General features: G+C 36.3%; 1 protein-coding gene across 3 annotated transcripts in view; it reads right to left on the bottom strand.

Annotated features, from left to right (window-relative positions):
* LOC110112056 (stress enhanced protein 1, chloroplastic) overlaps nucleotides 1-26,993 on the bottom strand; it is a 30,959-nt gene extending 3,966 nt beyond the window's left edge. Inside the window, exons 1-5 of one of the 3 annotated variants that reach the window (XR_003702539.1) lie at nucleotides 26,834-26,993; nucleotides 26,603-26,707; nucleotides 26,200-26,375; nucleotides 18,553-18,636; nucleotides 2,245-2,367 (exon numbers count right to left, since the gene is read on the bottom strand). Coding sequence is in view for 2 of the 3 variants with exons in the window: in XM_028699752.1 (XP_028555585.1) it covers nucleotides 18,553-18,636; nucleotides 26,200-26,375; nucleotides 26,603-26,707; nucleotides 26,834-26,879 (411 nt within the window). In the remaining variant the exon portion in view is untranslated. The remainder of the gene's footprint in view (nucleotides 1-2,244; nucleotides 2,368-18,552; nucleotides 18,637-26,199; nucleotides 26,376-26,602; nucleotides 26,708-26,833) is intronic. The other 2 variants (XM_028699752.1, XM_020844135.2) reach the window with 2 other exon arrangements.
* Between the last annotated feature and the right edge of the window lie 539 nt (nucleotides 26,994-27,532).

Here is a 27,532-nt window from a genome sequence, read left to right as displayed (position 1 = left end):
GATCCATAATAGTGGTAACATCATTAAGAGTAATATCATCTAAAGTGAACATCAAGAAAACTTAACAGCATCAGGAGATGACATCATCAAAAGCTAACATAATATATAATACGAACATAAGCTCAACTAACATCGTCTACGTGACCTCTGGGGCAATGCATCACTGCCGGGAGTGCAATGTTGCGGTGGTCGGAGAGGTATTTCACGTAACATGTTGTTCCTTCACAACAATGTCAGGCTAAGGTTCGTTAGGTGTCTGAATGTTGCTTGATACAAAATCTGGGCTGAGGTATGCATAACGATCCCCTGGCATCAACTAACTAAAGATATCCTCAGAGGGCCCCTGATCACGATATGAAGTTGGGCCAAAAAATCCATTATGAGGCTGAGGAGCATCCTGGCTCATGTTGAGTGGTGTATCATGTCCAGCTGTATCATCAAAATATTCATGATCCTTAATATACATTTACCGAAGCAAGACATGGCAAAGCTCCGCCACCATATTTATGTCCTGCTACTTCTGCGTATTCTCAGTGCCGTTGAAGTGATGTTGCAAAGCGCGCTCAGTACCAATGAAGAAGTCCCTCTGCAATCATAATATAACTTATTCAATAATTTTGCAATTAAGGGTCTAGGAACTTGATACTAGGTAGAAGGTGCTCTGAGGGAGCTCTAGAATATGACGTGGTCGAAAGCTCAACATGTGCCTTGAACATGTACAGTGTGGCCTATAACTTGTACCAATGTAGGTACTGATGCACAACATAGTCACTGTCCTCACTAAGATGCTCCCCGATAACTACGTATACTCTCCTACTTTCTCATATGGAAATGTGGGCCTAGTGGTATAACATTCAATCTATATTTGGCTTCCCACGACCATCTACTCATTTAAAGTCGGGCTCCATAAGTAGGACATCAGTAGTAGGGCATAACCTGAACTTGCGTAGAACTCGATCAAGCAAGTGTCACTCCTCCCTCTTCCAGCTAATCACAGACACTCTTGCAGTCCATATATCTTCACCTGTCAGACATATGTGTGCAACCTGAGCACGGATATCCTATGTGTACGGCTCTCAAATGACCTGCACATTCAAAATTTATGTTGTTTACTGAAAATAATAAAACAAGTACATTAGTATTAAAAATCAAACAATATTTGGCTATCAAGTAAACCATCCAGCTCATCCCTATAGCTAATAATATCACTCACGGAAAATTCTCGGAGCCGATCCTCAATCCACCTATTCCAAATAAATCTTAGATGATTGAAAAAAAAATATAATGTCATATTAGAAATAAAAAATACTTAACTTTGTACCTGCACCCAACTCTTATACCATCAAGCTATACTGGAAATGACACAAGTGTGGTCGACCAACACGTAGGTGCTCCCAGGTCTAAATCTGTAACAAGTATATGCATCCATCTATATTGGCCCTACTAGGCCTAGTTTTTTCACTCAACTCCCAATACAAGTGGGCCAAGACCACTCCCTCAATAGAGTATATACTGAATACCGCCAAATCCTCTATAATAGTCAAGTACTATAAATGTATCTCTGAACCTGATATATCCGGTAGTAGATGGCAACCCATGATAAACAAGACGTATGCTCAAACTTGCTGCAAAAAATTCATCTCATTCAAGTCCAAGTATGAGTCACACCATATAGTCCAACACAACCACCTAAGCTGGATGCAAGTCTGCGCCTGTGCTTGACCCATATGAAATCAGGACGTGATTCGGTGGTCGAAAGGGTCACGGTAGACTACAATGGGCTATGGATGACTCCCTAATACGTCATCGCAACAATCTGGTCAACTCAACCAACGTCTCCCTGGTCAAACTATTGTGTGACCCACCAAAGTTGGGCCATCTATATGCACACATAAAATCATAGCCATATCTTATAAAGTGGTGGTCATCTCACCAATTGTAAGGTGAAAACTGTTTGTCTGTGATGAACATCTCTCCACTAAAACTATTAAGAGATGGTGGTCTATCCTTAAGTATCTCATCTAGCTAAAATAATCTAAGCCAGTTATTCTTAATGCATCCATAAATCTTGGACAGTTGACCGGCTAGTCGTGAACATCAGAAGATGTGATGTCGCTTCTAGAATTGTCCCCTATAAAGAGAACAGTTCAGTAGCAATTAATTATAATACTTATTTTTAGGATGATCTCAAAGAGCATAACAAAAAGGTATGTACTCCATCAAGATGTATAGCCCTATATGTACCATGCAAAGAAGCAATGTGCGGGTGAAGCTGAGCTGGGGGTCATGCATTGCTAGTAGCCTCAATTGATGGCTCGCTAGCGGGCCGTATCTTCTTACGCTGACGTTCTTCCAATGCTATTCAACCTGTCAAATTTAGGAAATCAAGGAATTAGCATTTAGCAATGACAGTAAATAATATTACATTCCGTTAAATTAATATTAATAATGAAAGCAGTTCTAAAAATTATTAACACCAAAATTAAATGAATTCTGACAAGTATTTAAAGATATCTGTAAATCAACATCATGAAAATCACTATCAAAGTTATTCAGCATACATGATCATTAAAACTTAGGTTGCTACGTGTTCAACCTCGCCCAACTAAAACACATCATAACACATGATATATGATTGCACTAATTCCATTAATAGCAAACCTTTAGCAAATGGTAACATCAACGACACATGAAATTCTAGTACATATGACAAGCTCCAAAAACTATAACACATAAACATTCATTACATAAGAATGTTCATTACATAGTACATCAACAAACACATGATGTCCTAATTCATACAACCAAGCCTAACTAGATATGTGGCTCGATTATGTCCAAATGTATGACAAGCTCCACAAACTCTGTTAGTCCGTGTTCTTAATTCGTCCATTGTATTGCGATAGCGAATAGTCTTTGGACGACCAGACCGCATGCAATAGTTTGACGGGAGAAGAGGATATCGGCCTACAGTGGGGTCATGTTATCCCCATTCTTCCTTGTTGAGGATGTGATGGTTAGTCATGCTGAAGTACAAAGATACATAATCTAAATGGCTTCGTCTTAACATCGTAACACAACAGACGACATGCGCACACAGTATATGATATATAATGGTTTCCAATAGCTGCACATACATCTTCTTCCATCAATTAAGTTGACACGGCATAATCTGGAGGACTTGTAAAGAACTTGGAATTCGTGCATGCTAAGACAGATTGGTTCTAGCAATCTTCTTGCCTCTTCCTCGACCCTTTTAGGTGGGGCAAAAAGCTATTATTTTACTACTCATCAGCTGTAATGAACTCCAAATGTAGTATGAACATTACAACTATATTAAAATATATGACAGTAATCAAGGCTTGAACTGGCAAACCATGAGCTATTTTTAATACACCATTAAAAGACTTGGCCGCATTTATTGTCATAACATCATATCTAAGACCACCATCATGCGTTAAAGATTATCATGTCACATCTCGGTCCACCAACCACTAATGGATACCAACCTTGATATTCTTGATATTTGTCATGCATCTATTATAAACGTGAAATTCGTCTGTATTGCCAGCTGTATAAATTTCCTGGCACATAAATTCAACGTCACCTTACCCTATTTATTGTATTCCTTTCTTGAAATTTTCATGCAGATGCCTAAGCAATGCCGGTGAGCTGCATTAGAGAAATTTTCCTACATCCTCGAACTAAACCGGCATGCATGTTAGAGATGGCACAGAGATTTTCCCTATTTATAACTACTGGGAGAAGCTCATGCAATTGCCTGAGGAATCAAATCCATGATTCAGTACACTCTAGCTCCACTTTAGCGAAGGCAAGTGGAAATAACCCATTATTAGCATCCAACACAATCACAGTTAATAATATTCTTTGGTATTTACCAAGCAGAAATGTGTCATCAAGACTAAGAATAGGTCGATAGTACGTCCACCGACTTACAGAAAGACCGAATGCTAAAAAAAGTCTTTGAAATACATTCATCTCAGTGCTTTGAATTCTATATACAGTTTGTGGCATAGCAGAAGCAGCATCATCCATGAACAAATTCAGAGTCCGATATGACTCCTCCCAACTACCAAAAACAACCTTAATAACCTTCCACCGAGCATCCTAAGCCTTCATGTATGAATATTTTATGTTGAACTTTGCTTCCATTCGGCCAATTATTTCCCTCGGCTTTAAGTTCATCTTTTTTCTAATTGTAGGTAGTATATAAAAACTTGAAAACTGCAAATTGCACTTATGGTGGCCAATTTCAAGAATTGGAGTGGCAGATGTTAGTACTTGATAGATAAGATTTTTCATATACCACCTAAGCATTTAGTTTGAGCTGAATGCAATCGTTATAGGCAAGGAGACATTGAGCAATCATGCTTTGCACATGCAACTGTAAATTTATTTCTATTTGATGCGATGACAATGTATTAAATACTATTTATAATTGATTGTCCTTGAAATGCAAATTGCAAATCAACCTTTCTTGTAAAGCACATTCTTTCAATTAATTCAGTGGAAAACAAGAAGTCATCCTCCACTATCACCTGTTCTCGTTAGGGACATCCTCTAACTCAACTTTCTGATCTCATTATTGTGTAGTCCTACAGATGTCGGCATAGTTATTATTGGCCAACATCGTGTCTGCAGTGCCGATTGATCTGGAATAGTTATCTTGGATGACATTACGAATATCTTCATTAAAAATTGCAACTCCATCATTCAACTTTGTTAAAAGATCATCATCATCATCAGAATACTGTTCGCTAGAGCCACTACTCATAGTCTCATAACTGTAATGATTAGAAGGAATCGATTGTGTAGAAAGGATAGGAGCTTCCTGCGTCTGTTGGTTCTCTATATCACTACATTCAACATTTTCATCTTGATTTACTAATCAATAAAAATTAATAATATTGGACAATTAAGAAAATACAATATATGGAACTCACTCATCAATAAGCTCTTCTTCTAGTTATAACCTTGAAGCACCAGCAAGCACTTCAACCCTTTCACCTTGGGTCGAAAATTCATATGTTAGTGAATTTGGAGGCTCAGTATTACCTCGCGTCAAACTTATCTTTTCAACTTCAACGTACATGATAAGAAATTCAACGGTAGCTTGACCGTTTAATGGACGACTTAGGTCTGCCATATCAGTGAGCCACGCCAGGCGTTTGACTACATCAGTCAGGGGTAAATTGCCGGTTAAACGGGTAACTTTGCCTAATTTTAATTTTTTAAAAAAACCATGCTTAAGCTCTTAATAAGTTTTCTAATTGTACTTAGTTTAAAATTTTTCCGACTTTGGCCTTGCTTAGAAAAGGCACTTTCCCTTCAGGTTATCTCCCTCACCCAATTGTTTGCTTCCTCTCCTCGTGCCCTACATCATCGATCTACTCTTCCCTGCTGGTTGGAGTGTTTAGGTAAGCAAAGTTTTGATTTCTAGGATTACTTAACTAAGTTATTAGTTTATAAGAACTTATTTTATTTAGTGGAGTTTAAGTTTAAGAGAAAAATGGAGATGAAAAAAAATTTAAGCTTTTTTTGTTAGTTTTTGTGATGTAGTTAGGGAAGAAGTATGACATTATATTTTTTGTGAGCAATTTATGTTTTTTGTTTTGTTTTATTATCATGGAGAAGATGTTGGAAGCGTTCTTCTATTTTTTTTCTAATTAATTTATTAAGCAATCTTCTATGTATGTGATGTATGATAGAAGTATTTTAGGGTTAGGATAATTATGTTATCAATAATTTATTTAAAGCTAATTTTGTTTAAAGTAATTTTTTTGTAATGTTATCAATTTTCTTCTAAAAATTTTGCCTTAAAAATGTTGGGGTAATGTGATGGAGTTCATGCCCCGAAAAAGCTAAATGAAAAAAATAATTCAAAATTTGTATTATTTCTTCTAAAGCAATATTGTTATTAAAAAATCATTAAAATTAAATCTACTTTCGCTCAAATAAGTAGTAATGCATTTTCTTATTTCTTTAGGAGCAGTAAATCTAAATTCAATTTAAATTCATTGTAGTACTGAGCACCATTTGTATGATATGACCAATTTGTACTAGCGAAACATTATTTGTTTTCAAAATATTTTGCCAGTAGTGGAATGAAGTTTGAATCGAAAATATTTTGTAGTTAGTCGAATGCTGTATATTTTGAAATTATATATCATACTAAGCGGCTAACATTTATAATGTATTAAGAGAATTATTTTGACAATTTGAAAAATTGTTTACATATTAATGGTCGGTATTGTAATTTTTAGTTCTGTATACCCAGTAGAAATATATTCAATTTAGAATAGCTTAAGTTAAGGATTCTTAGAGCCCTCAAGTACAATCCTTTGAAGCTTTCTATTAACTTAGTTTGTCGAAATATTATTGACCACCTTTCTGTCAAGATTACTGCTCCAGATCAATAGGCACTGAGGACATAATGGTGGCCAATAATAACTATGTCGACACCTATAGGAATACACAACAATGGGATCAAAAAATTGAGTTCGAGTATGTCCTTGATGAGGTGATAGTAGATGATGACTTCTCAATTCTCACAGACTTAATTGAAGAAATGTGCTTCACAAGAAAGATTGATTTGTAATTTGCATTACAAGGATAGTCAATCATAAATAATGCTCAATACATTGTCATCGTATCAAATAAAAAGAAATTTACGACTGCATGTGCAAAGCATGATTACTCGGCATCTCCTTGCGTATAGCGGTTGCATTCAGCTCAAATTAAATGCTTAGGTAGTATATGAAAAATCTCATCTATAAAGTACTAACATACATCTGTCACTCCAATTCTCAAAAGTGGTCACCATCAGTACAATTTGCAGTTTATAAGTTTCTATATACTACCCACAATAAGAAAATAGACGAACTTAAAGCCGAGGGAAATAATTGGTCGAATAGAACCAAAGTTCAACATAAAATATTCATACATGAAAGCTTGGGATGCTCAGCGGAAGGCTATTAAGGCTGTTTTTTATAGTTGGGAGTCGTGTCGGACTCTGAATTTGTTCATGGATGTCATTACCTCTGGTATGCCACAAACTGTATAAAGAATTCAATGCATTGAGACGAATAGATTTCAAAAACTTTTTTAGGCATTCGATCCTTCTGTAAGCGTGTGGACGTACTATGAACTTATTCTTAGTCTTGATGACACAATCCTGCTTGATAAATACTAATGAATATTATTAATTGCAGTCATGTTGGATGTTAATAATGGGTTATTTTCATTTGTCTTCATTATAATGGAGTCAGAGTGTACTGAGTCATGGATTTGATTCCTCAGGCAACTACATGAGCTCCTCCCAATAGTTATAAATAGGAAAAATCTCTGTGCCGTATCCGACACGTATGTCGGTTTAGTCCAAGGATGTAGGGAAATTTTTTCTAATGTAACACACCAGCACTACTTAAGGCATCTACATGAAAATTTTAATAAAGCAATACAATAAATGGGGTTAGGTAACGTTGAATTTCTGTGCCAAAAAATATATACATCTGTCAATACAGACGACCTACACGTTTATGATAGATGCATGACAGATATCAAGAATATCAATGTTGATAACCATCAATGGTTGGTGGAACGAAATGTGACCTGGTGGTCTTTGGCACATGATGGTGGCTTTAAATAAGGTGTTATGACAGCAAATAAAGCTGAGGTTTTTAATGGTGTATTGAAAAGAGCTCGAGGTTTGCCAATTCAAGCCTTGATTACTGTAATATATTATAATGTAGTTGCAACATTCATACGGAGTTTGAAGTTCATTACAACTGATGAACAGCAAAATAATAACTTATTTTCCCAACGTATTTTTACATCAGTTAAAAGGGTTGAGGAAAAGGTATAAAAGATTGCTAGAACCAATTCATCTTAACATGTATGAATTCCAAGTACTCGATATGTCCTCCAGATAATATCATGTCGACTTAATTGATAGAAGATGTATGTGCAGTTGTGGGAAACCATTATTAGCAATATAAGTTTTAAAGATCATGTATTGTAGTTGAATAACTCACCTAAACTTGATAGTGATTTTCATTATGTGAATTTACAAATATCTTTAAATGCTCGTCAAAATTCATTTAATTTTGTTGTTAATAATTTTTAGAACTACTTTCACTATTAATGTTAGTTTAAGGTAATGAAATATTATTCACTATCATTGCTAAATGCAAATTCCTTTATCTCTTAAATTTGACAGGTTGAATAACATCGGAAGAACGCAAGCATAAGAAAAAATGGCTCATTGGCGAGCCATCAATTGAGGCTACCAGCAATGCAGGATCCCCAGCTCAGCTTCACCCGAGCATTATTTCTTTTGCATGGTACACAGGGCTGCACATCCTGATGGAGTACGTATCTTTTTATTATGCTCTTTAAGATTATCCTAAAAATAAGCATTATAATTAATTGTTACTAAACTAATCTCTTTGTAGGGAACATTTCTAGAAGCGGCATCATATCTTCTGATGGTCCACGACTAGTCGATCAATGTCCAAGATTTATAGATGCATTAAGAACGATTTGCTTAGATTGTGTTAACCAGATGAGATACTTAAGGATGGTCCACCATCTCTTGACAGCTTTAGTGGATAGATGGTCACCACAGACAAACAATTTTCATCTTACAGTTGGCAAGATGAACATCACTTTAAAGGATGTGGCTATGATTTTGGGTGTGCTTATAGATGGACCAGCTTTGGTGGGTCACACAATAGTTGGACTAGGGAGACATTGGTTGAGTTGGTCAGATTGCTGTGATGACCTATTAGGCAGTCATCCACAGCCCGATGTAGTCTACCGTGACCCTTTCGACCACCGCATCATATCCAAATTTCATATAGATCAGTCATAGGTACAGGCTTGCATCCCGCTCAGGTGGTTGAGTAGGACTTTTTGGCGTAACTCATACTTAGACTTGAACGAGATAGATTTTTGGAGGCATATTCAAGCGTACATCTTATTTATCATGGACTGCATCTAATTCAAGATACATCAGGTTAAGAGACACAATTACAATATTTGACTATTATAGAGAATTTGATAGTATTCGGTACATACTCTCTTGAGATAACGGCTTTTGCCCACTTGTATAGAGAGTTGAGCGAAGCAACAAGGCCTAGTAAGGCCAGTATAACTAGGTGCATACACTTGTTACGTATTTGAGCTTGGGAGCACCTACATGTTGGTCGACCAGCACTTTGTGTGCCCTTTTAAGTACAGCTTGATGGTATAAGTGTTGAGTGCAGGTATGAAGTTAAGTATTTTTTACTTGTAATATGACATGCATATTATTTTCAATAATTTGAAATTTATTTGGAATAGGTGGAATGAGGATCAACTACATGAATTGCCCATGGGTGACATTATTAGTTAATGGGATGAGCTGGATGGTCTACTTGATAGCCGGGTATTGTTTGAATTTTAATACTAAAGTATTTGCTTTATTATTTTCAGCAAATAACATAAATTTTGAATGAGCAGGTCATTTGAGAGCCTTACATAGGATATTCGTGCTTAGGCTGCACGCATATATCTGGCAGGTGAAAATACATGGATTGCAAGAGTGCATGTAATTAGTTGGAAGATGGTGGATCTCGATCGACTTCTACAACAGTTCAGGTTATACCCTAGTACTAATGTCCTACCTATGGAGCACAGCTTTAAAAGAGTTGATTGTCGTGGGAAGTCAGACATGAATTATATGTTGTAGCACCAGACCCACATTTCTATATGGGAGAGCATGAGAGGATACATAGTTACCGAGGAGCATCTTGGTGAGGGCAGTGACAATGTTGTGCATCAGCACCTATAGTAATACAAATCATGGGCAACACTGTACATGCTGAAGGCACCTGTTGAGCCTCCGACCACGTCATACCCTAGAGCTCCCTTAGAGCTCCTTCTGGTATGAAAATATGAAACCTAGCGTCAAGTTCATAGACCATTTATTACAAAATTAGTGAATAAGTTATGTTGTTATTGCAGAGGGACTTATTTATTGGTACTGAGCACAATTTGTAACGTCACTTCAACGGCACTAAGGATACGTAGAAGCAACGGAACATAAATATAGTGGTAGAGCTTTGCCTTGGCTTGCGTCAGCAAATGTATACTGAGGATCAAGGATATTTTGATGATACAACTAGATATGATACACCATTCAACATGAGCCAGGATCCTCCACAGCCTTCTAATGGATTTGTTGGCTCGTCTTCGTATCCTGATTAGGGGCCCTTTGATGACATCCTTAGTTACCAGATGCCATAGGATCTTCATGCATACCTTAACCCAAATTTTGTACCAAGCACCATTGAGACACCTGACGAACCCCAGCCTAACATTGTTGTGGAGGAACAACATGTGTTATGTGAAAGGCCTCTCCGACCACCGCAGCATTACACTCCCGATAGTGATGCATTGCCCCAGAGGCCACGTAGGAGATGTTAGTTGAGCATATGTTTGTACTATATATGATGTTAGTTTTTGATGATGTCAGCTCCTGATGCTTTTAGGTTTTCTTGATGTTTGCTTTAGATGATATTACCACTATCATGAATCACGTATTTCATTATAATTCTATTATGTAGTGGACATTTTATTTTAAATTTTATTGAGAAAATCTTATTTTAAATTCAATACAACATAAAATGAACTTAGTGACAATACCATACAAATGGGGATACGAAACTCCATTTGAGAACTTTTACAATACATATTAAAAGTAAATAGTAATAACAATAACAAACGGGTTTAACAGTAGTAGATAAAATAAACCTAAAAACTTCATAACAAATACAATGAGTTAGACATTTCATATTATCATATAGAGGCGAGCTTGGAGTTGTGTCTAAATTCGACAACATTTGACTTGGAGTTATGTCTAAATTGGACAACATTTGAAGTTGTTATCAAACTCCTGATGAACAAACAGTCAGTCTGTTGCATTCAAAAACTTCTTATCTCCGGAAACAACAACTCCTATTAGCTTCTTATAGGACTCTAATCAGAATTAATCGTCTCTGCGACGCCATGTGTGATAAAGAATACAGTGATCTACATCGACCATTGATCTTTGAACGATTTGCTCAACACAACCTTCTTTGTCGCGTCCAATCTCACGAATCTGGCCCTTGAGGGATTGCAACGGAATCTAATGTTGATTATTATTCTCGAACCTCTGTTGTAGATATCTCCATCTCACATCTCTAAGATCATTGTCTGTCCTATACATCTTAATTTCATAACATCATTATCACATGCCACAATGTATAATCTTCATCTTCGCTCTAAAAATGCATACAACACCGAAAATATTCATTAGCTTTGGCCTTCACTTCAAGGATTTCATTAATAGGTAGCTCCAAACTCTCTTTCAAACGAATATTACCCTCTTGAATCATCTGCTTTGTGGGAGTTATCCGAATTAAATTCATAACTCGTGTATACATTATGAAGTGCTATATAAGAAGTTGCAGAAATATTTTCAAGCTACCTTTAAGGCTGGGGAAAACCTTGCACTACATATTTATACTGAAATAAAATATTGTAGAATAAGAGAGCTCAAATTTAAAAAATATATATATAACTGACAAAGAAGTCATGAATATAATGAAAAAAATAATAAAAATGACGCTGACAAGACAAACTAATGGAACAACACATCTTTACAGCTCAAGTCACATGTCTACAATCATATCTATCACAGCTACTTCAGTATCCAATGGCACCAAATAATAATTTCTTACATTTTTTTTTTAAATATTCATGACATACATAAGTCGACGACGACTTATGTTAAACCTAATTTTCTCTGCTGGTAACGACTAGCTAACTCAGCTATGCCTAGTCAGCATAAATCGTCATTTAAATTGACGACTTTGCCTAGTTTTAATTTTTTAAAAAAAATACTTAAACGCTTAATATAAGTATTAATTGTGCTTAGTTTAAAAATTTTCCCTTTTGTATTCGATAAATGCAATGGAAAGAAAGCATAAGCTTTTTTTTTTCTCGTATCAAATTCAATTCAATCATTTATTCCGTAGTAAATAAATAAATTGAATTTTATTTTGCATATTATACGAAAGGCAGACATAATCTACAAGTTAATATCGTTAGTTGCTTACCTGTTGTAATAAGTCTTATTACACCTTTATGAGGAGCATTCATAGAGCTGGGACAAATTTTTTGAAATAAGGCTAATGACAATGATGATGCGGCTGCTCCGATTTTTTAAATAGCTTCAGCAAATGGTTTTAAAATTATAAGAAGTTCTTTACTTGTTATTTGTTAACCATTGGTTTTATTTATTTCTAAGCTGCTTTTTTGAATGTATAGATGTTTTTAAGCCTTAATTAGCATCCACAATGCTTGTTTAACAAAACAAAGAATTTCATGAGAATTTAATCGAATTCAACTGTAAAATTATTAAAGATGAACTTAATTTGTAATCATAGATTGCTTTCTTTTATTGTAACCGAACATAAATGGAAGAAATAGAGAGAGAACAAGAAAAGAATAAAAATCAAAGAAACTAAGTTTCTTCAAGATTTTTTTCTATAGAGAACAGAATTGGTGAGCACCCGTTGAAGGGGTGTAACGGGTGTTATGTATTTGTTAGCCAAAGAACCTAAAAAAAATGAGAATTCTCCACAAAAATCCAAACAAAAACATGAAAAAACAGTAGATATTTTGTATTATTTGATGGAATATAAACGGGAAATAGCAAGATATAGTTGATCCTCAATTCGAGAGGAGGATCGATCTCTCCCAAATCTCTAGGCGCCGCTAGAGCCCAAATGAAAACGTAAATCTACGATATCTCAAATTTCAATCAAATTCAAGATGCCCTAACCCTAGGAAAACAAAGTATTTAATGCATACAAATCAAAAGGAAATCCCTAAAGAGTCCCTACATTCAAATTTCCCTCGCAAATCCCTCAAAAAACTTTCCTAAAATGCTTCGTTGTCTTTGGCGGCTCACGCGGCATGCGCAAGAGGCAGTCTCTGTTGCGTTGGGTCGGTCCCATGTGGACCGGCCAACCATTAAAAAAGCGGACGAGACGTCCGCATTGAGTCGCGCCTCAAGTCGAGGCGGAAGTCATGTGTATCAGGGCTTACGCCTCGAACCATCCAGCGAAGCCTACGAGTTTTTCGCACAAGGCATACGCATTAGAGCGTAACGCCTCGAGGCAGTACGAGGCACCGGCTAGAAATTTTTTCTTCGGTATATATGTAAATACGACGCAGCCGATTCGTGTTTGTGTATTCGCGTATAGGATTAAGGCTTCCTGTGAGAATTGAAAGACGAACTAGAGGCGAAGCCGTGAGGGAAAGAGACGAAGCCGTGAGTGCAAGAGACGAAGTCAGAAAGAGACTACGCAGGAAACGAATCCAAAAGCAATAACGGTTTCGAAAGCAGGAAACGAAGCCGAAGTTGTGAGTGCAGGAAACGTTCAGGCCTCGATTAGGTCGGAAGAGCAGGCGAGCAGTGTTGTAGCCTTGACTTTGAGGTGCAGTAACGAAAGCTTGAATAACTCCTGATTCAGCTTTCTTTCATTATTCCGCTCAGTACATGCTCGGTACCGAGCAGGTACAAGCTCGGTACCGAGCAGGTACAAGCTCGGTACTGCTAGGTACATACTCGGTACGGAGCCAACACCCCTCAGTACCGAGCCAGCACCCCTCAGTACCGAGCCAGCACCCCTTGGTACCGAGCAAGTATATGCTCGGCATTGAGAGGTACATGCTCGGTACCACTAGGTACACACTCGGTACCGAGTAGTATATGCTCGGTATTGAGCGGTACATGCTCGGTACTGAGCGGTACATGCTTGGTACTGAGCATATACAACAAGCAGAATTTCAAAATTACTCTTATAATAAAATTTTGTTCCGGGGGTGCTGCCCCTGGAAACCCCCACAGGGGCGCGCTGCCCCTTGACCCCGCGACCTAACCGGGCAGGTCGAACCCCGCCAAGGGGCAACGCCCCCTTGGACCCCCAGCAGACTGGTACATTTTTGTATTCATGTTGTTTTATTATTGATAGTACAAATAATTGTTAAAATCTATCCTATTATTAGCATGACTAGTAGTACAAGAAGGAAAGATCCTGCATGGAAATATGAAACTCAAGTTGAAGTGTCTGGCGAAGGTGCAAAGAAGGGATATGTTTACATGAAATGTAATTTCTGTGAGAAACGCATAACTCGTAGCGTTAAGAGGTTGAAGGATCATCTAGCCTGTACTCATGTCAATGTGGGACCATGTGCAAAAGTACCTGATGAGGTGAAAAAAAAATGTACATATTATTTAAAGAAGTTTTCCACCACAAAGGAGGTTACACAAAGAAATATGAAAGAGATGATAGGAAACTCTTCTTATTATGGATCACAGTATGAAGGTTCCAGTAGTGGAAGCCATCTAGTTTCTTCTAACAGAGGCACTCGAGGTCCTATGGATAGATTTATGATAAATATTGATGACGAGGATAGCATAAACACTCAGGATCTTCAGCCTCCTACTGATACAAAAGAACTAAGGAATAGGGTTTGTTTGGATATCGCCAGATTCATCTATGAAAATGGGATTCCATTTAATGTTGTTAGGAGTCCTTCATGGATTAATATGTTACGACTGTTGGAAGCTATGGAAGAGGACTACAACTTCCCAGCATGTATGAACTGAGAACTTGGATGCTGAATGAGAAGGTCAAGACAACTTCAAAAATGGTGGATGATGTTAAGAAGACTTGGATTGAGACAGGAGTCACAATAATGTCAGATGGTTGGTCAGATATTTGACATAGAAGTATTATTAATTTTTGGTCAACAATCCATATGGAACAATTTTTCTAAAATCAGTGGATGCTTCAAGTTTTGTAAAGGATGTACAATTATTGTTTGAAATGTTGGATGAAGTTGTTGAGGAAGTGGGTGATGCTTTAGTAGTACAAGTTATTACTGATAATGCAAGTGCATATAAAGCTGCAGGGAGAATGTTAATGGAGAAGAGGCCTCACCTTTACTGGACTCCTTGTGCTGCACATTGCATTGATTTAATGCTTGAGAGGTTGGGACAGTTGCCTCAGCATAAATCAGCCTTATTGAAAGCCAAATTCGTTAGTAAGTTCATATACAATCATTCTTTGGTACTCAATTTGATGAGAAAATTCACTGACAAGGAAACTATTAGACCTGCTGTTACGAGATTTGCTACTGCATATTTAACATTGCAGAGATTCAAGGAGTTAAGGCAACCTTTGGAAGCTATGTTTGCTTCTGAAGAATGGGATAAAAGTTCATGGGCAAAAAAACAAGAAGGAAAATAGGTAAAAAAAAATTGTTATGAAAGATGATTCATTTTGGCGCAGTACAAATTATGCTTTGAAGACAACAACACCATTAGTTAAGGTGCTTAGAATGGTTGATGGTGAGAGGGCCCCGGCTATGAGATTTATTTATGAAGCAATGAATAGGGCTAAAGAAGATATTGCAAAAGATTTGGAAGGTCAAGAAAGTGCCTACAAAGAAATATGGGATATTATAGATGAAAAAGAGGGATCGTCAATTACACCAACACTTACATGCTGCTGCATACTATTTAAACCCTCAATTTCATTATGATAAAGACTTTCATGTTGATAAAAAGGTAAAAACTGGTTTGTATGCATGTATGGACAAACTCATTTCTGAAGAAAACTACCTTAAAGTAAATGATCAACTTGAGGATTTTCATTTGAAGAAGGGAATGTTTGGATTTAGAGCAGCACAAACATGCTACAAAACATGGGTTACTCCTAAGAATGTTGATATTCCTAAAGTTGAAGCATAAGGAGAAACTCATGTCAATGAAGACAATGAAGCAACTACCCAAGTATATAAAAGAAAGAAATAAAGTAAGATTGGAGCATCGAAAAAATTCAAAGGTATTATCAAATATAATGAATTATTTTTTATGTTATTATTGTTTCATTATAGAGCTAACGAAATATTAACTGATATAGGGGATAAAGGAAAAAATATTATAGATGAAGAAGAGTTTGAGGATGACTTTGACATTAATTATGAAGATTCTTCTAAAGAAAATCAAAGTGATGATGAGCCTACATTGGGTCTTGATCCTAAAGGGATGTTTTATTTTTAAGTGAGTTTATTTTAAATCTTTTTTTCCAGTAATATACGAATGTTATCTTAGAACAAATCATTAAATTCACAATTGACGTAATATTTTGTTATTTTTTGACAATTTTATCATTATTCATAATTTTAAATTGCTTTTTTTTATAATTTTTTAGGCTTACGCCTCGCCTCGCTTAGCCAAAACGCCTCGATTCCCGATTTCTCCTTTTAAAATGTTGGGACCGGCTAGACCGGTCTAATAATAATCCCCTCCCAAAGTGTCACATTGTCCTCAAGGTGGAATGAAGGAAACTATTGTTGAAGAACTGGACTAATAGCACTAGACTGAAAAATGGACTGTCACTAGATCGAGTGATTCCTACCTCCAGCATCTCCTTGATCAATCTATCCATCTCACCCTCTTGGAGATGGGGAGAATGGTATAGACTAACACTGATATGTGAGACTCCATCCTTCCAAAAAATAGCATGCTTGTGTTCCCGCGGAGCAAGCAACTCATGAACTAGCAAGAACACTTCTCGATATTCCTGTAAGAGTGGTTGAACTATGTTTGGTGCTTCTATCTTCTCCTCATCTTCTTTTTCTTCCAAACTCTATAGTTCCACCAAAAATCTTAGTCCATCATTTCCCCTCCTTGAAAGTGATTCCAAAGATACCATCTCCTCTTCTTCCCCAAAAATTTTCACCTCCTTATTCTCCCTCATTATCCTTATGTTAGGGTTTCTCCCATTTTCTTGTCTAGTCAATGATGCTCTCACCCCCGATGTTGTCGATTTGGTTTGGCCCTCAAGAATCTTCATTATCATCTCCTCCATGATGACAAATTTCTCATTGATCTTCTCATGAATGGCTAAAAATAGCTTTTCAAAACCTGAAATCTTTAAAAAAACAGATTTCAATTGTCTAATCTCCCCTTCCAACATTTATACCTTTCTTCCCGCCATAAGTACCCGAATCATGCTCTAATACCAATTTGATAGGAAACACTTGTAGTTCTCAAGTAGTTCCTATTAATCTTTGGAAAACAGTGAGAATTGTCCACAAAAATCCACACAAAACCGGAGAAACAGTAGACATTTTGTATTATTTGATGAAATAGAAATGAGAAATAGCAAGATTCAGTTGATTCTCAATTCGAGAGGAGGATCGATCTCACCCAAATCTCTAGACGCCGCTAGAGTCCAAATGAAAACCTAAATCTAAGATATCTAAAATTTCAGCCAAATTCAAGATGCCCTAACCCTAGGAAAATAAAGTATTTAATGTATACAAATTAAGAGAAAATCCCTAAATAGACCCAACATTCAAATTTCCCTCCCAAATCCCTCAAAAATCCTTCCTAAAATGCTCTGTTAGCTTTGGTGGCTCCCTCAGCATGCGTAAGAGGCGGAGAAGTTCCGTCTCTGTTGCGCTGGGCCAGTCCCGTGTGGACCGGCTGGACCGGTCTAACAATTGATGGTGCATTTTAACCATGGCATGGTAAAATATAATTAGCATCTTGGTAATTTCCTCTTTATTCAAGTTGGATATGAGCTGTTGCTCATTTGATTTAAGTTGGATGGTGTACATAGAAGAGCTTAAGTGCCCCAAAGAATTTTTTTTTTTTTTTTTTTTTTTTTTTTGAGAAGAAATGCCAAATTGCATTAAGAAAGAAGCCTAGATACAAACTACACAATCAAAGGCAATCTATTACATTCCTCCTTTAACAAAAAACAAAAGGAGGAATATTATTCTCACTAATTACATCCCAAAAGAAATCATACTCACAAGCTAAGTTAGCACAATAATTTGCTAACTTATTACATTGTCTATTAACAAAATTAAAAAAAACATTGCTGAAATTCTTCATGAATAGGTCTTCATTTATTTGATCTCTCATCCTCTTCTCCGGTATGCTATACAACTTGTGGAGAAAGTTGATGACATTTAGATTATCTCCCTCTATAACAATGCCATTAGCCTCCAGCATCCAACTTTGGATAAAACTTCTCAAAGATTTAAATGTCAAGAGCTCCAACTGTGCACTATCTCAATGAACATATCCACATCCAAATACCATTAAAAACCTGCCTTTGCAATCTCTTACTACTCCCCCAATTCCAGTTTTATTCGACTTGCATAGGGATCCATCTATATTAATTTTCAGCCAATTGGGTAGAGGGGGTGCCAAAATTTAGATAGCCTTGAAGATTGATTAGTACCCCAGTTGCCCAATATGATCTTGTCTTTATGTAAAGTAGCCATAAAACTTATGATTCTAGAAGCAATAACAACATTGTTTTCTTCCATATCAACATGCTTTACTCTATTTCTATTAATCCATGAATAAAAAAGCAATGTAAAGTACATTTTTGGCAAGAAAGGGTTCTTTACCGAATAAGATTTTAACTTCATACAATCCGAGAATGAGCTAAAAGCTGGAACATAGAATCCCCATGAGTTCAGTAACTTTATAACCTGCAGCAATTTCGGACATGTAGTGTAAAATGGTCAATATTCTCCACCTCAAAACAACCTCTTGGGCAAAGGTTTGAATCAGCAAGCCTTCTAAAAAACAGTAAATCTACAGTTGGAATTGCATTCATACATAGCCTCCAAATAAACAATTCAACTCGTGGATTAAGCTTCAGCTTAAAAAACCAATAGTCCGTCTCTTCTTGCACAATCTCTGTATACCGAGCTCCTAAGCATAAAGCTGAAATGGATTTACCAGATAACTTATACTTGAGTTCCAATCTATCTTCCTCCCAGCTTTGATGTATTTCAACATTGGTAACCAGATTTACAAGTTCTTCTCCAAACATTTGGAGAAGCTTAGGAAATCCCAAGCTCTATTAACTATAAGAGAATTAGAGTTACAATCTCTTCCTCCCTATTGCATGCAAACATTGGCCATCTCTCTAAACTTCTATCAAGAATCCATATATCCTTTTGAATATCAATCATCGAGCCTGAAGCTATACTCCACCTTAAGATTCCTTTGAGAGAATTCCATCCATCCATCAAGATCTTCCATGTGGCTGAAGAACTCCTCTTCCCATCATTATTCCACCAGCATTTTCCATATTTATCTATAATGTTCCTATTAAGCAAGGAGTTTGGGTTTTCAAGCAGCTTCCAAGCAAATCTAGCTCTTAATGGACCCACTCTAGATACGGCTGAAAACAGACCCAAGCCACCATAATCCTTCGGTTTGCATAAGATATCCCACGCCACAAAATGAAGACCATGAGAACCATCATGTTTATTCCAAATATAGTTCTTACATGCCTTGTCAAATTCTTTCAAAATACTCAAAGGAACCAATGAATGAGAAGAAATAAATAAAGGGAGAGTTAGAAAAATAGTCTTTATCAATGTAATTCTTCCTGCCAATGAGATAAATCTATTTCCCCAAATATTGAGTTTGTTTGAAGCCTTATCCAAGAGAATTTGAAAATCAGATTTCTTCAATCTTCTTAAAGCAAGTTTAATACCCAAATAGTCCATATCCTCAGCCACTTTTATATTTAACAATTTAGAAATTTGCTTCTTCTTCTTCTCCCTATATTCTTCCCCATAAGCATAGAAGATTTTTGAAGATTTACCTTTTGATCGGTCCACATGCAATAGTCTTGAATCAATTTCTTCACCAATTTGATGTTCTTTAACTTTGCATCAGAGAAGAGTAGAATATCATCTGCATACAAGAGATGTGAAACTTTCTTTGCATTTTGTGATAGTTTAAGGCCAATCTCCAAGCCTTTATTCAAGTAAGAGTTAGACAATAATTGAGAGCATAGAACGAATAATAAGGGAGAAGGAGGGCATCCTTGCCGAAATCCACAACATCCCTTAATCCACCTTGAGTTGTTTCCATTAATCATGATAGAGAACAATGGATCCTTCACACACTCCAACATTAAATCTGAAAATCTAGATGGAAAACCCAACATCTTTAACATTTGCCTCAAGGTACCCCAACACATACTATCGTATGCTTGTTCCATATTAATTTTGATTGCCAAAAAAACCATTCTTAGCTTTAGAACACCTAATTTTATTGCAAACCTCTTGAGCCAAGAGTATGTGATCCAAAATTGATCTACCCTTCACAAAAGCAACTTGTTCCTCCGATATCACTTTATGAATCACCAAAAGCAATCTATTTAATAAGACTTTAGCTGCAATCTTTTAAATAGAATTGCATAGGCTTATAGGTCTGTATCCTGAAAGAGAAATAGGATCTTTAACCTTAGGGATCAACACAATCAATGTCTCTTTCCATTCATCACACAACTTACCCGAAGAGAGGAACTTATTGATAGCTTTGCATACATCTTCACCAACAATATTCCAATAGGATTTGAAGAAGGAATAGGTTATGCATCATAACCTGGAGCTTTGTTCTTACCCAAGTTCCTGATAACATTCAGGATTTCCGAACAAGTAAAGTCTGCCTCCAACCTTGTTTTATCATCTTTATCCAATACATTCCAAGGAGCCGGCCAATTTAGTAATGAACAATCCCTTTCTCTCCATTTTGTTTTGAAGTAATTTACAAAAATCTCTTCAATCTCCTCCGGATCCTCCACCATGTCTCCATCCGCCCCCTTTACACAATTAATCCAGTTACTATTCCTTCTTGCATTTGCAAAGGCATGAAAGTATTTAGAGTTAGAATCCCCTTATTCCATCCATTTCACCTTAGCCCTTTGCCTCCACCAAGTATTCAACCTTGCAAGGTGGACATTAAGATCATTCACTTTATTTCTCAACATTTTCAACTTTTCTTCACTTAATCCTCCTTCCATAGCCTCCTCTTCTTGTAAATGCAACACCTCTTTTTCAAGCCTTCTTTAAGAGATAAGAAGTCCTTCATTTAAGCTTTGCTCCAAAAGAACAATTCTTTCAAAGTTCTTTTGCATTTTTTGTTTAAAATTTGCATTTCATCTCCAACAAAAGACTTTCTCCAAACTTTGGAGATAATACTTGAAGAAGCATGAAAAGACACCGACACATCTTCAAATTTTAAAAGATTCTTCTTCCTATTGGTAGAATCAAAAACTTTTAAAATAACAGGGCAATGATCAGATGCCACTCTAATTGTGCCTTTCAACTGCCCCCTGAATCTTCTCCAAAGCATATGAATTCAACAAACACCTATCCAATCTTTCCAAGATCCTTCCTCCCCCACTTTTGTTATAACACCAAGTGAACCTTGGTCCAACCACCCCAATTTCATGAAAATCATTGAAATTCATGAAATTAATCAAGTCATTGGAGCTTTGAGAAAAGAAAAATTTCCTTCCACCTCTTTTATCTTCTTGAGCCAAAATACAGTTAAAATCTCCTCCAATCACCAAAGGTACTTTTCTATGAGTTACTTCATGAAGGCAGGCCCCCTTCTTTTTCCTACCTCCTTGCTACCATAAATGGCGGAAATCATCCAGGTCCCCTTGTTGAACACCTCCAAATCTCCAACTACACATTGCTCAGAAGACTTTAAAACTGAGAAGGAAGCAAGATCCAACCTCAACATCACCATTATGCCACCTGACAGTCCAGTTGAAGGAAGAAGGAAGAAATCCCAATCCATTCCAATCATTCTTTGAAAAGCCATTTTATCTAAGGAAGAGATCTTAGTCTCTACCAAACTAACAAAAAACACATTATAATCTCTTACAAACTCCTTCAAGTAGAGAGAGGCCTCCTTCTTAGCCCCTCTACAATTCCAGAATGCAATAGTATTCATTAATCAACCAAGGGGGGATAGCCCCAGCTCTTGATTTTCCATTTTCATCCAATGTCCTGACACGAGGTAAACTTTTAACCGGCCTAAGCGATCTCAATTCTTTGGCAAGTTTAACTTTAGCTCCTTCATTATTACCACCTCTCTTTTTTCTCAATCACTCCTGTGCTTCCATTTTCCAACATCTTACAGCTTTCCACCATAGATTCATTACTACAATATTTTTAATTTCCTTTCCAGATTTCTTATTAGCTGCCAGAAGACATAGTTCCTCCTCCACATTCTCACTTAACATTTGAAATTTATTGGCCATACTCATAGTAGAAGAAGTTGGAGTAGATTTTAATACCTTGGCATCACAAAATTCTTCCACCAAACTATCAGACTTGTTGTTGCATTCCAACATTTTTGCAGAATTTTCATTGCAGAATTCTCCATCCGATATAATCTCACCTTCTTCTACCAACAAACAGTCTTCAATGATCTTCTCTGCTCTATTGTTTACAGCAGCCTCCTTATCTTTGCTTACCAAATCAGGTTGTTCAGTTTGAGCAGCTCCTGCTTTGCTAAGGTATTTCACATCTAATTTCTTCTGCACCGGCCTCACATTATTCACTGATTTGTTGAATCTCCTGTTTCTTTTGTAATTAAAATGGACCCAAGGTCTATAAGTGTCTTTGACCTCCATCTCTTGTGCAATCTTATATTGGCTGCCTTTAACTTGATTGTTTGTAGCCTCCACATTGTTTTTTACAATAACTTTTATCATGGCCAATCATACCACATTCATAACAAAAAGATGATATTCTCTCATATTCAATCTTCTGATAAAACCTTCCGGCCATCCCTTCCACCCATACACCCATGGGGAGAGGTTTGTCTGGTTCCACACGAACACAAACCCTTGCAAACTCCTTCCTACCCCATTGAAACATGTTCCCATCCAACATCAATGGAACACCCGCCCTAGAAGCAATCATAGTCACATTGTTTTCATCCCAACATTGTAGAGGCAGCTGGGGCATTCTGATCCATATAGGTGATGTTAATCCTTTCATTGTGTTTGGAGAAAAATCAATCGACCACCTCTCCATTCCCACAATGTGACCATTTACAAACCATTGGCCACCTGACAGAACTCCTTCCATAGCATCCAATGTCTTGAACGAACACAAATACCATCCCACTCCTAAGGTTGTAAAATGAATTTGACCAAAAAAAGCCCATTGTCGTCACAACTCCCAAGCAACTAAGTGAGAAGGTATTTCTCTACCAAATACCTTTGCAACCAGTGAAAATTCTAGCTTTTTAGCATTCATTACTTCAGAGGATTCAATTAATTTTACAGCCTTTCCATCCTCAGTTAGAACGACATTCTCCCTATTGAAATTCAATTTGATATACGGTTTTTTGTTCCAAGGATTGGCCAACTTGCTAGCTTCTTCTCTGTTCTCGGTCATATCCTCAATCACAGGAAATGCCCCAAAGAACTTAAAGAAAAGATAATGAAAGCATTTCCTAATACTGTTGAAATTGATGTTGAAAAACTGAAAGCAAACAAAGTTTCTAGATATTAAAGTAGTTTAGCTACTATTCAATGGAGTGTACAATAGGGGCATGAGAACTTCAAAGATATATGGAAAGTAAAGTTTTGAAAGGTACTTAAGAAACAAAAAAGTTAAATTGGATATAATTGACTAAGTTGACAGAGATATGAATTGATATTAGAATAAGTATAAGCAAGAAAACCTAATGGTAGCAACGGGAAGAAATGAATAATTAATTAGGAAGAAAGCCGTCCATTTGGCATAGTAATGACCAACGTAAGAAAAAAGAATGGAAATAACAATCAATGTAAGGAGAGAGAATGGGACAAAGCCTGTGAAAAACTACAAAAAGTTAGAATAATACATTAAGTAAATTTAGTTGCTGTGATAATCAATACAAAGAGATTAGTGAAGATAACAAACAGTATGTTTAGAAAGTTTTGATTGTTTGTTATTGCGTTATAGACAAGAAAGAATAGTATTTAAAGATATAACTAATATGCTTACAAATGAAAGGTCAAATGAAAGGAAATCTAATTTTAAGTTGTGGATACTAATCTAATCTCTATGAAGAATATGTACCAGGCAAACTTAGTCACGAGTCAAATTTCGTTATAAGAACACTATAGGGTTGAAAAAGGAATAGGGCACCTACCTCTTAAGGCTTTGGGGTAAAACACGTCCAAAATTTATGGTTATTTCATTCAGAGTGTTTCGAAAATTTTATTATATTTCGACTATCCTAATTCTTTATTAAAAAAAAGAAACATCTTACGTTTATATCTGAGAAATTAGGGTTATGTTTTCTCCACAATCAAACTATAGTGAAATCTACAGCAGTGGCAAAAAAAGCATAGCTATCAATTGGGTGAACCTATGTAAAATTCTTGTGTTTGTATGTGTTGATTTTTCTTTATTTTTTATGTTCTTTTTCAACTGTGTTTAAATTGAGTTTTACCTATTCCCTAACACCAAAGGGATGACTTTTGACAAAAGAACATCACAGTAACTAAAAGAAAGAGCAGATGGTTGTGGTGTGATCTAGTGTAGTTGGTGGCCAATATCCAAGCCTTCATTAAAATTAGGTCATGGAAAACTTCGAGAACCAATAGGAAATTGCTAAGTCAAGAAGTTAACATTTATATGGAGAAAATGAGAGAAAATAGGTTGATTTTCTAATCTACCTGGGAGAGAAATTAAAGAGAAAGGAGCCATCTATGATGCACCACCACTTTTCCTCAAAGAGGCATGCAATGTCTGACACGTATCCGACATGATACTCATCCGACACTCCTCTAAAACGTGTCGGACAAGCCGAAAATATGTCTGATTAAAAAAATATTAAATAAAAATTGGACATGCGTGTCCGACACACGTATCTTAAATATTTTATGAATTTTTTAAAAATATAATTTCTTGTATTTGACAGGATGTCGGGATTTAAACTAAATTTATTATTTCCTATCCACAACACAAAATCAATGTCTGCACTTAATACCCATTCATCAAATAATTTAATTTTCATTTCTCTTTGGTAGTGAAGGTATTTTCATTTCCTCTCTCGGTGACTGATAAACGACATCGACACCCGACTTTCGATATCCTAATACTATATATTTTAAGCACAAATTCTAGTTAAATGACTTATTATTTCCAAATTATTTTTAAAATTATACTTATTTAATTTTTATACACTATTTTTAAAATATAAAAACTATAATACCATGTCCAACCCGTATTCGTATCATATATTTTCAATAATTGATGTGTCCCGTGTTCGTGTCTGTGCATCATAGGGAGCCATTGACCACCTTGGAAATTGTACCTGAAGACTCCAAGAGTTTTGTCATTCATTGGATGGTGTACCAATGGAGAAGAAAAAGAGAGCTCTAGGAGCCTTTACTGAAAAATTCAAGAGAGAGAGAAAGAAGTACTGCAAGTAATTTTTTGAGAATGAATTCTAAATCTTCAATCAAATTTCAATTATATCATCATGGATACATAGAGGCTTATTTATAACCTTAATTATGCGTAAAAAACTCTTGGTACTATTACAATTCAAATTGAAGATATGAATACAGAACAATAAAAATTGCGAAAATTTCCATATTCTCTCCTTAGGTGGCTAGTGCCTTGGGAAAAGGAGGATTTTATGGAAAACTTGTTGAACTTTCATTTGAACATCCTCACTCTTTTATCTTTTGCAATGTCCCCCTTTTCTTTGAATGTAAACTATCAATTTGAAATTTAGTTTTTCCTCATTCAACAATTACAATTCTAACTCTCTATTAGTAATTTTGCAAAGTTTTGAGATCCTCCAAGACCACTTTCACGATTTAATCAAACAACCATACATTTTTCAATATGAAAGAACTTATTGCATAATTCACAGAAAAAGATACAGAATAAAAGAGTATAGACACTAAAAGTTTTCGTACTAGCAAGACTTACCAACGAAAAGCTAGGAAAATAACGTAACAAAAATAACAAAAACATACACTTACAACAATGTAACTAGTTTTACCAAATAAAATAAAGGTATTAGGCAAATAATAGGTAGAATACCAAACCAAATCGGCACAAAAAAATGGAAACAATGAAATATAATAGAAAATATGAGCTGTTGCATCAAAAACTAACAGTAATGATAAAACCAAATCGATTTCATACTTAGGTATAACATCTCCTGTACTGCATTTGCCATTTTAAATTGGAAAAAGAATACTTCAGGTATATTCATACCTCGAGAAGCCCCTTCCCAGTAACAATCTCAACAGTGATTACCGTGGCAAAGCCAACCATTGCAAGACGACCAAGCCACACATCTAATCCACTACTCTCTTTGGCTCCCTGCTCACACCTAATGGGAACCCACGCTGATCGGCATTCAAAATTTCTCATCGAAGCAAGCCTAACAACTACAGAAACTAAATGTCAATAAATAACAAAGTACAAAGAAGAGTGAACATGAAAAGGTAAGTTTATACAACAGCCATAAAAAAGACGCATGGTTGAATGGAACATAATTCTGTAAAAAAATTCAAATTTCAGTAAGGACCCAGTTCAGAACATTTTAGCTGATTATGAAGTCATCACATGTGGCTAGGTTTGGGGGTGTAGTTCAAAGAAAGTAAAACAAACTTACCAAGAGGAGAGCCGCTTTTGAAGGAAGAGGCGATCTGTGAGACTCTAGAACGCGGAAGAAAACAAGCAGAAACCTGAGGCCTGGCGGTTTTGGCAGCTGAAGCATCTGTATCCAAAAACCAAATCAGCTTAACCTATTATGTAAGAAATGAAGAATACATAGAGAAGAGAAAGAGAGAGAGAGAGAGAGAGAGAGAGAGAGAGAGAGAGAGAGAGAGAGAGAGAGAGAGACTTAGGAGGAAGGAGGAGGAAGAGGAAGCAACGAGAGCCTGAGCCATTACAACAGGCCGTGGGAACTTCTGGCCGCGGACTCGAATCCTTTAAACTCTTATCTTCTCGACTCCTATTTCCAGTAGAAATGGAAAAATGGAAAATCAAAAATTAGATAACCGCCCTTCATTAAAATCTTGATTTATTTATAGGACCTTCAAGAGAAAAAATTATTAGGTGTGGACTCCGGCTCTAATAAAATGTCATCATGTGTGGCCCGGTGACCCATCATTTTTACTTTTTTTCAAGTTATCGTGTGGCCGGACGAATTGATCCAGATCAGACATGAAAATTTAAAATAAATGCACCAATATTAGATTTATGATGTGGTGGATTATTTTTCTCACTTGAGACAGATTTTCTCCTCCAAAGAAAGCTGAGAACGAGAAGAGAGGAAGATGCTATGAAGATAAAAACCGGTTTGAAGGACGTCAATATTGCGAGGACATGAAAGGTGTTACCCAAACCATGCAAAATATCCAGGAAGAAGCACCTCAGCTAACTACAAAAGATTAGTTGGCGATATTATCAATAAATTTAATACTCCTAAGAGGTTTTACTATTTTTCCTTTGAAAATCTAAAGTTTTTTTTAGGGTGTATTGTTTAAATCTCTTTTAGATGCACATGCTTACATGCAAGTTTGGAATCTATGTGAAAGTC

This window comes from Dendrobium catenatum, unplaced genomic scaffold (genome assembly GCF_001605985.2).
Source record: "Dendrobium catenatum unplaced genomic scaffold, ASM160598v2 fragScaff_scaffold_1384, whole genome shotgun sequence".
NCBI classification, from domain to species: Eukaryota; Viridiplantae; Streptophyta; class Magnoliopsida; order Asparagales; family Orchidaceae; genus Dendrobium; species Dendrobium catenatum.
This window is presented reverse-complemented; position numbering and strand designations above follow the sequence as displayed.